Raw genomic sequence first — 11,250 nt, 5'->3', positions numbered from 1 at the left:
TTTATACTCTTTTAAATATTATACGGCACATTGAGGAAAGTCGTCGTTTATTATTAAATATTATAATATATTATATTTGGTAATAAATATAATTACTTTCAATATAAAATAAGTATTCAATTAATAACAATGGAGGTAAAAATATGCATAAATATACTGATCGAGGTGCGCGTTATATAAATATTGATATAAATATCATAAATTATATGTGATATAAATAGTATTTGTATTAGTCTTAATTCATATTTAAAAAAAACTTCTAAAAAAAAATCGTTTAATTAAAAATCGTTATTAAAAATGAAGTTTTAAGAAGTTTTAATAAAGTTGAACTTTGAAAAGTCGTTATTAGAAATAGGTTTTTTCGAAGAAAGAAGTATGTGCAGTGCTTTCGATGCTTTCGAAGTAAAAACTACGAACTCACTTTAGTCCGTATCCTTTGATCTCAAGGACCAATCGGTACGCTCGTCTGCGAGATTCAGTGATAAAAAAAAAACAAACGTAAACGATAGTGATCGTATCACTCATTATCGACCAGTACCTTACCTATACATATACAAGATGGTCCACTTAAATTGAACATCTTGAATATCTCACTTATTTTTGATAATACGAAAGAATATTTTAAATGAAAGTAAAACGGTTTTTCGAGGGATTCTGATCACATTGTTTTTTTTTCTAAGTGTAGGTATCAAAAAGATGTGAAAGATGTTATTTTCATTTTTTTAAATGGCCAATTACATGATTTTTTTTTATATAATATGATTCCTCTAATAATTCTGCATATGAAAGGCATATCAAGATAGAGATGTCAAAAAATCAATATAGTTCACGAGATATTTTATTCTGGCCGGCACATATTAACATGAAATATTAAGTATCTCGTACACCATTATTTTTTCACAAACCATACTTCAATACTTTTATAAACAGAATATTAATAAAAGGAATTAAGACTCCTGACTAGTCGCGCCAGCTATATTGGAATCGTGACGTCAGAAGCGAGAAATGACACGTTAATTTATATCGTATGTCATTTTTAAATAAAGACAATTTGGATGAAACGAAATGATGAGATCGCTTTAAAACACTTGTAAAAATCGATGAAAACTGTCCTTTCCTCCCTTGACAGTCAGTAAATGGTCATAAAAGGCACGTAAGTGAGCCTATATTCGGGCAGAAACACGGTCTGACAGCTGTAGAACCGAGTAAAATATATGCTTTTACATATATAATTCCAAGATAACTTTGGTTTTCATCGATAATTACGACTTTGATAAATACGAAACAAGTCACATTTTCACAATTAAGCAAATAATAACAAAATGGCGTGCAACGCCTAAATTTTGTCGTCAAAACGTCACTTTTCCACGCCTACAAGCTCAGTCATTTATCGTGGTGCGGCGCTGTAACACACATACAAACAAGAGCTCATGTATGTACACTGCAGTGCATTAATTCGCTGGGCCATAGTACCGGCCTTACTTATCGACGTTTATTTTTTACTCAATACTATCAACAAAAAAACTGCAAGAGACAAAAATCATTTATTTTCTTCTCATAGAACTTTAAGAATTTTTTCAGAATTTTTTATTTTTTAGTACTGCACTTTCTTATTTTCGATAAGTCGGGCCGCTACTATGACCCAGCGAATTAATGCACTGCTTGAATGTATGGCTACCGATTTCGTCAGACCGCCGTATGATTCTGAGTCGCTACCGTCAACACAGAGTTCTTGGCTGAGTAGTCAGGAGCTTTAATAAATAAAAAAAACAGTTGCTTATTTGAAAAATTATCTATTTTGCTTACATATTTTTTTTTAAGCAACTTTGTATGTATTTTTTTTACATCAATTGATTGATGATCAATTAATCTCATTATTCTATTCATAAAAATATTAATATAAAACAGTCAAGAATTCTTAAAAATTCAATAACAATATAATGATAAGACAGGCAAATAAGAGCCAATTCTTTAAAATGTAAACGTATAAAAATTATTAATAGGAGTTAAATAGATAATAGAAAACAGAGATATTATTATATGTTTCGGCTGTTATATTGAGCCATCTTCAGATATTATCCTCTTCACATCTTACATTAGTTACCATCGTCAAAGAGATAAAAAACATGATGTAATGTGTTCCAATTTATGTAGCGATCTTGATGAATGTTATATAGAAGACGTCAGATACTCACAAACAATTAGATGATCGATTGTTACGGAATTTCATGATGTTCTGATTAGAAAGACAAATTCGTTCACCAGTAAATAGATAAATAATTTGATAAAATAAAATTCTTTCAAAAAATGTCTTTTTTATATTCTGTAAAAAGTAAGCAAACAATCATCATCTCGATGAAACACCATCATGATCGCAGTTATTGTTTCGTATGATAAATACTTCGTCAAAATCATTATGTAAAAATGTATAGAATATAACGACAAATACGTAAGTATGACATACGTCAGATAGTGGTGATAAATATATTTCATAGTTAGTATGAGAACGAAATTAATTTTATGCAAAGATCGAATCATTCAGAGATATTATTATTATTACGTTACTCGTATATTAACGGTACGGCACGACAAGTCACTATCTGAGGAACTAATAGATTAACAATACGATTCGATAGAAACAAAGTCAAATTTGGTTTATAATAGATGTGTACAACCATCTGAATTGAGCTTTATGTATACTGTAGTGATGGGACGCTGCCGAGGATTTATATGGTGCCAAAGATTCATAAACCGAATTGTCCTTTTAGAATCATTATATCGTCAATAGGTAGTCCGTTATATTCATTAGCCTTATATCTTCACAACATCATGTTCGAAACCATTCTCAAAGCTAATAATTACATAAAAAATAGCTTTCAATTAGTTAAAAATCTAAAAGGAATAAGAATGGATGATAATTTCGAATTAATCTCACTAGATGTTGTATCCCTCTTTACCAAAAAATATTCCAATAGGCATGGCTATCGATTGTATAAATGAAAATTGGAATTTCATCTCCAAAAAATGTGACCTACCTAAGATAGAGTTCCTGATGGCAGAGCTCGATTCATTTTAGATTCAATATATTTTATATTCGATAATACTATTTATAAATAGAATTTCGGCCCATGGGATCTCCGTTGTCGCTCATTGCAGACCTATTAATGCAAAAATTAGAGAAAACGTCATTGTTATCTAATAGTCAATTTCTTTTCTATTATCGGTACGTTGATGATCTATTTGCTGCCGTTTTTTCATCTGAAATTAATTTGTTCTTTGATTGTTTTAATTCTTTTCACTCGCGCCTATAATTCACGTTAGAAATAGACTCAGTTTTATTAAACTTTCTTGACGTAACGATTATGGTCAAAGGAAAACAGTTAATCTTTGATTGGTATCAAAAACCGACGTTTTCGGGGAGGTTTTTAAACTATTTTTCGAATCTTCCTGTCTCCCTTTTTTTACATAAGAAAAGAAGGATAATTTTTAGTTTGGACAGAGCTTGACTATTGTCTGACTCGAAATTTTACCAAAAAGATCTTACATCAATAATTAATATACTTATTGAGAATGATTATCCCATAAGATTCATTTCTGATGCAATCAATGATAGAATTAGAAACATACAGCGTGGAGGAGCAGCGGTACATGATTGTAATAATAAAAATTAGGAATCAAATGTTGCTACATGGTGTTTACTGTATTATTTATTCCATCGATAACCGATAAATTCAATAAGTTTAATAGAGAAAACATTAAAGTCTCATATTATAGTTTGAATAAATTGAGCAAATTTATTAAGGTACAAAAGGATTCTAAACCAGACCTTTCGAAGAACAATGTAGTATACAAAATCAATGTGCAACGATTGTGATGCATTATATGTCGGACAAACGGGTAGACAACTTAAAACCAGAATTGCAGAACACCGCAATCGTATTCGTATTGGAATACATCTACCTGTAATCATCGAACATAGAATGCAGATGGCACATAATTTTAACTGAAATAACATATATTGGATATTAGATGAAGAATCGTGTTATAATAAATGTTTAATTTTTCCGAGATGTTAAATATCAAAAAGCAGAAAAACAGTCTCAATTTTCAAACCGATCCGACACCGAGGGTCTTCACAAAGCGTATACATCTATTATAAACAAAATTTGATTTTGTTCTTATCGAATCGTTTTGTCAATCTATTAATCGTTTCTCAGATAGTGACAGTCTGTCGTGCCGTTAACATAACGTTCAAATAATATCTCTGAATGATTCGATCTTTGCATAAAATTAATTGCGTTCTCATACTGACTGTGAAGTATATTTATCATTACTACCTGACTGAAGATCATTACTATCTGACTGAAGTATTTGTCATTATATTCTATACATTTTTACAATGCTTTTGACGAAGTATTTATCATACGAAACAATAACTGCGATCATGATGGTGAGTGTTTCATCGAGATGATGATTGTTTGCTTACTTTTTACAGAATATAAAAAAGACATTTTTCGAAAGAATTTTATTTTATCAAATTATTTATCTATTTATTAGTGAACGAATCTGTCTTTCTGATCAGAACATCATAAAATTCCGTAACAATCGATCATCTAATCGTTTGTGAGTAACTGAAGTCCATGTAATATTCATCAAGATCGCTACATAAATTGGAACACATTACATCATGTTTTTTATCTCTTTGACGATGGTAACTAAGATGTACGATGTGAAGAGAATAATATCTGAAGATGGCTCATTATAAGAGTCGAAACATGTAATAATATCTCTGTTTTTCATTATGTATATGTATTTAACTCCTATTAATAATTTTTATACATTTACATTTATACATTTTTATACATTTTTACATTTTAAAGAATAAGATCTACTCTTATTTGCCTGTTTTATCGTTATATTGTTATTAAAAGTATTAAGATGCGATTGTAAAAAAATGACTAGTTTTACGAGATATTTAGTATTTCATGTCAATATATATGCCAGAATAAAGTAAATATATATTTCTTTCTTTAGACATTTTTATTTTACTCATTTAAATGCTACAAACGGACTTTGCTACGACTTGACTAGCTCATCGAGAAATAACATAGGGAAATTTATGCAGCGATTTACACGTTACATATTAGACAGTCATAAATAGCAAATAATCATTGTCGTCATGACGCATGGGCGAGAATTTAGCTCGTACATACATGAGGTCAATTACTTCAATTCCTTAGCAGCCGGTCGCACGCGTGCATTTGTGTAGGCAACTTCCGGCAGGATTCACGAATGTTAAGCTAGTCGACACAACACAGTACATACATATGGTCCTTGACCGGGCGGCGTGACATCCTGTTGCAGACGGCGGTATCATCGTTAATTTAAGCCGCGATTTAGATGCCGAAATGACATTCCTCCTCCGTCTGATTACATTCATCAGAAAAATAACGAGAATTATCCTTTCTTTCTCTTTTGTTCGGTTCAACTAAGTGCCATAAAATTCTTATCTATAAAATATTTTTCCACATGTTTCATATACATATCAGTCTTGATACACATGATATCTTCAAAATCAAACGTATAGAACGGAATATAAAAGAGAATAACATCTCAATTATTCCTAAATGTGATTTTTCGATGTTCAATTCTCTATCACACTCTGAACTGCTCGAATATAATCGGAGAAAATGAGGAGGAGGAGAGGACACGAAAACCAATTAGTAAAATCAAAATAGGTTTAAATGTGAAAGTTTTAACAGAGGAATGTTAACTAAAAACAATTTGTAAAGTAGAGTATTCTTCTCACTAACAATCGACTTAAGCTGGAATCGCACTGCGATAGCAGACTACGCACTGAAAATTGAGATTGAAGATTACAGATTGAAATTTGATCAATAAAGACAAAGAAATTTTAGCTCCTTTTGTTTCGATTGCTTAAATTTCAATTTTTTAATCTTCAATCTCAATTTTCATACGTAGTCTGATTCCAGCTTTATTAATGGCTCTACTGAATAAGCTTCAGAATCTTAGACACATAAATATATACATGTATATATGCTAATATTTTTAATGCACTTACATATTTTTGAGAAAATGTTCCACACAATTATAAGTATAATATCAGTTTTTTACACAATTTTGAATCCTATTTGGAAACAAAATATTTTAATCATGCTGCATATACATATATACCATGGTATAAGCGAGAATTTACTTTTTTCAACCACTTTATTGCGTTCCGTTCTCACTGCACTGAAATACTGAAAATCTATAGTATACGCGAGTACATAACGTGAACTATAAAAATTTTTAGTATTCGCAGTAATTAAATAACAGAAGCAGACTATATAAAAGCTATGGCATACAAAAAAATTTAAGCAATAAGACGCGTAAATAATCAATATTTTGGATTTACTGCTACTTACATTATTGTCTTATGTCTCTATTTTGATTTGTCGATTTGCTTACTACTTTTTTTTTGTATGCCGTAACCTTTAGTCTATGTCTATGGAAGTCAAAGAGTCGCTACAAATGAAAATTTGGTTTCTAATAAAAAAAAATCTATGTAAGTGGCATAGCAATAAATGATATGAGGCAGCATGAATACAGAAACTAACAAGGGACATGACCCAAGTCCAGCGTCGATTGTTTTCTCCTTGAAATATGTTATTAAAGTATTAAATCTAAGAGAGATATATGGATGTATATACGTTATATTAGTTTTAAGTTTCAGTTTTAAAAAATAGTCAAAAGGTTATAGCTAAAATTTTTCTCGGTTTTCGAAAATTTTACTACATCAAAAAATATTTTAAACAAGATTCTTACTCAAGTTTGACTACCAAAAATAAAAAAAAACGTTTAGCTGTATTCTTGATCTGTTTTTTACTTTTATATCTTTCGAAAAGACATCTTTCATGTTTCCATATGTTTCTTTTGAAGTTGTTTAACTTCATCACAAGTGTACATATGAATTATTTTTATTTAAAAATTTAAAAAATTCATCTTTCCTTAACATGTACTTTTTGGACAGTTAATGTTTTAAGTTTTAGCTTTTAAAAATTTTTTGTTATACAAATATTTATTTATTTATTTATTTAAATATTAAAATTGTAACAATATTTAACATTTACACGAAATACATATGTATGTATATACAATGTTTAAATAATAATATTATATGTACATACATAATTGTATATAATATATATATACATATATAAGTATATAGCCAATATATGAAAGCAACTATATCCAAAAATATCAAAAAAATTAGATACAAGAACCTTGGCCGGGTTCCATCTTAGTTCTTTCGTGACGAATTGAACGTTTTAAAAATGTGTTTTGTGCTGAGCCATTGTCCAACAAACTAAAGATTTAATTAAAAGAAGAATGTATGATGTGTATGTAACTTACGAGTGAAATCATTGGCAAGACAAGCACCCCATTCCTGCTTGGATAGTTTTAAATCCCGATTTAGGTCGCACGTGCGAGCGAATGTGCGTGCGCACTTCTTCGGTCTCACCGCCTTCTTGGCGAGTCTTCTAAGCTCCTTGTATTCTGTCTTATCTAAGTAGCCGTCCGCGTTCTGGTCCAGCTTAAGAAATTTCCACGACAACACCCGTTCAACATTCTTATCATCTATCAAGAGGAAAGCAAAATACACTTGGTCATACGATTATATAATATTACGTACAATTTGAATTATTATTTTTTAAAGTTATACACTCGTTTCTCAGGATTCCCCCAATTGATCGGATTAATCATATTTATCGAAAGACCGTGATTAATCGTATTCTTAAAACAATTGCTCGTGTGACTTACCCTCAGCGGATATATTAGTCCGTCTGTATTCAATTTTGAAGTTCTCGATGAGGTTTCCATTGAATTTGGACTTTTCGGTACGATCGCAGGTATTTCGATGCCTATTGCTGACATACTGCCTACGTTGTTTCCTAGTCGGTGAGCGTCGCCTTTGACTGCTCCTAGTAGAAGCAGCAGATCTGGAACCGGCTTTCAAACATCTTGGTTTTTTATATCTTACCGTTGTGTCGGGCAACGGCCGGCCTTGCGGCGTTACACACCAACAATACTCGGTCTCTGCGTGACACTGAACTGGCGCGTACGTCCCATCATCTCGGCAGGCAGGCCGTACGCCATGTCGAGCGGTCAATCTTGCTGAGAAACACGCCGGAGTCTCTGAATAAAAGTTATGCAAAGTCTCATCATCATTGTTTAACTTGACTTTTATCTATTATACATGTGTGATCAGTCACGACAGATGTTTAACAAGAAACTCTTTTAATTTTAATTTTGATGTCTAAGGCAACTGAGAATCTACTGCAATTTGAGAGAAAGAGAGAGAGAGAGAGAGAGAGAGAGAGAGAGAAAAGCAGCTGAAAAAGAAGCAAAACGTAGACGGTAGGGGTAACTTCGACCCCTAGAAAAATTCCACAGATTTTTCACAGATACAAACTTGTGTGCGTACGACGTGAAACAGAGATACAAACCTGGACAAGGTCCAGTGTGTTTGATGAGGACAGACACGCCTTGACATTGCTTAGAAATGACTTGACATTGATTGGAGTACGTGACTCCATCACTTCCGCACACTGGCGTGCTTCCACCACCATTCATTGTGCATTCAGCTATTCTTTTTCTACATTCCTCCTGTAATAAAAGAAAATTTCACGTATTCTGAAAATACTGATGATTCCATTTTTTTTTCTACAAGACACAGACGCGAGAAGAAAATATTCCTATTGTCAAATAACTGGACGCACACGATCGATGTTTTTTTACATACAAGGAATTAAATATTATATTCCTTATACATGCGATTGTGTAAATGGACTTTGCTTTAAAATTTGGAAAGAGAGAGATCTTATGAATTACGGATTTATATGCCTCTATACACAAGGAAATATAATAAAACAGTTTGAAATTTGTCATAAAAAAATCTATACGATTCCTTTTAGCAACTTTCAAATGTTTAACATCAGATATCCTTCAATAGGCTCCAAAATTAAATTTAAATTATAGATTCATATATCTATAATAATAAACAAAATTCATAATTATTTCAATCTCGATGTCATTACAGATTACAAATGTTGGATACAGATGCTAATAACGTACGTAGACGGTTTTAACATATGTATGGTTACATATTTGTTATACATACATGCTGTGTGTGTGTGTGTGTGTGTGTGTGTGTGTGTGTGTGTGTGTGTGTGTGTATTAGACGTTAAAAACGTCTAATTGTACAATACATTCGTTAAATGATATATGATTGCTCGTACAATGTGACTGGCGGAAACCTCGACGGGAAGGGAATAGTTACTCGGTATGATTACTTGGTCGCCTTTTATCAGAATTAATTTGATAAGGAAGAAACGAATGGCGCGACGATATAGAGGAAAATGATTTTCTCTTTAACCACTGCTTCAAGAATCAATCCGATCAATTTCTTATTCGCATACATGTGCAATCTCGTATTCCCTCATACAATTTCGAAAACGACTCATCGTCGCGCAAGAATATTTAACTTTTTGATTGTTGTGCGGCACTTTCTTATTTGAATAACGACGTGTCTCATTGTTTGTAAAATTTTTATAAATTCAAACGTCATCTTTCTATTCTTTTCTCTTTTTCTTTTTGCGACTTACTTAATACTAACAAAAATGCTAATCACTCTCGAAATGAAACTTCTGTAGGAAACTCAAGCAAATGAGAGTGAGATGCGGTACTTAGTGCACAATCGTTGATTACATATGTAGATAAGTTGTATTTTAACTTGCTTTACATTCGAACGTTTCAACCAACAAAAAAAAAGAAAAAAAAAGAAAAAAAGAAAGAGTTTCCACCCTCCTGTGTATCAGAAGAATCCTCACTTAGCTGCATAATTCTGAATCTTTGTCATGGTCCAAAACCGGTGATGATTATAAATTGGCAGATGCCTGTGAGATTACCCAGCAAACGAGAATGGATTAAAATGGATTGAAATTTTTTTTTCTATTCGAATGCATATTTTAAATAGCGAATACTTTTTTTGGATTTAATTGGATTTAATTAGATGCAATTGGATTGAAAAACTGCATTTCCTATTCAAAATTTTGAATTGAACAGTATTCACAGAAAAATGCACAGAAAAAGCTAATATTATTTTTAAATTGAAAAGCATAGATATGCTCCATGCAATTCTTATAAATGAATAAAAATGCATTCAGGATTGAAAAGCATTCATTTTAACATTCGTGAGTCAATATTTCTGAAAATCTGAATCCATTTCAATTCATTTCAATCCGTTCTCGTTTGGGTAGGCAATTAGTATTTTAAAAATAATGTCAGCTAACGCGTTATAAAGACCTGAAGGCAGGAGCGTGAAATATATTGCAAAAATTAAAAGCTAGGTTTCCATATCAAATTTCAAAAAGCAAAGATACAATTAAAGATGTTAGCTGTATCGGCGTTAGAATCGTTATGATTTAAAAAGATGATTTGTGGACAATACGAAGGTGAAATTCAATAAATAAATACATATATATAGAATAAAATGTTACTATTATAGAAGTCAAGTAAAATCACTAACGCATGAAATTTAAAACTTATTCAGAATATCTACGCATGATTGAGATATTCAGTATCTGATTGTAAGTTTAAGCTAATTTTTTGTACTTTAATAAATAACATTTCGGATATTAAGTGTTTATTCATTTGCTTAATACTATTATCTTTTCACACATTTTTCGACGTAACACATAAGTATGAATTTACAGTTTAAACATGTGTATAGCCAAATTGTCTTCTTCGAGACAATTTGCTGTATTGATAATTAAAAATGTGTTTTTATTTACAAATCTTTTATACGTTCGGAAAGCCCGTAATTAATTATAATTTCTTCGATTGTTTATTTCTTTTACAATTATAAATATAGTAGCAGTAAACATATAATCACAATTATCATCTAAAGCATAAATTGAAAGCGTGAATCTTATAGATTTTCTTCCTCGTTTTATATTGCGGCGCGAAATTCGCGCCATTCGACAGCGGAATTGGTATAATTGCTAAATTGATACAATTACTAAGAACAGTGAAAGTTTCTCTACCTCAAGTTTCGTCTTTCAAATATTACGCTATTTTAATATTTTATTTCTTACAATCCTTCTTAATTTATAACACACTTTTTACGCGTTAAAAATTTTATTTTAAAACTTGAAATTTAAAAAATACTTGGCGAAAAATTTCTCT

At 31.2% G+C, this 11,250-nt stretch overlaps 1 protein-coding gene across 1 annotated transcript in view; it reads right to left on the bottom strand.

The window, feature by feature from the left end:
* The window catches only part of LOC108754364 (SPARC-related modular calcium-binding protein 2), a 26,454-nt gene that overhangs the window by 14,200 nt on the left and 1,004 nt on the right, over nt 1-11,250 (bottom strand). Inside the window, exons 2-4 of the mRNA XM_018496615.1 lie at nt 8,511-8,670; nt 7,825-8,199; nt 7,417-7,641 (exon numbers count right to left, since the gene is read on the bottom strand). Of these exons, the coding sequence (XP_018352117.1) occupies nt 7,417-7,641; nt 7,825-8,199; nt 8,511-8,670 (760 nt within the window). The remainder of the gene's footprint in view (nt 1-7,416; nt 7,642-7,824; nt 8,200-8,510; nt 8,671-11,250) is intronic.

This window comes from Trachymyrmex septentrionalis, unplaced genomic scaffold (genome assembly GCF_001594115.1).
Source record: "Trachymyrmex septentrionalis isolate Tsep2-gDNA-1 unplaced genomic scaffold, Tsep1.0 scaffold79, whole genome shotgun sequence".
NCBI classification, from domain to species: Eukaryota; Metazoa; Arthropoda; class Insecta; order Hymenoptera; family Formicidae; genus Trachymyrmex; species Trachymyrmex septentrionalis.
Note: the sequence above shows the minus strand (reverse complement) of the source record. Positions and strands in the feature narration are given on the sequence as shown.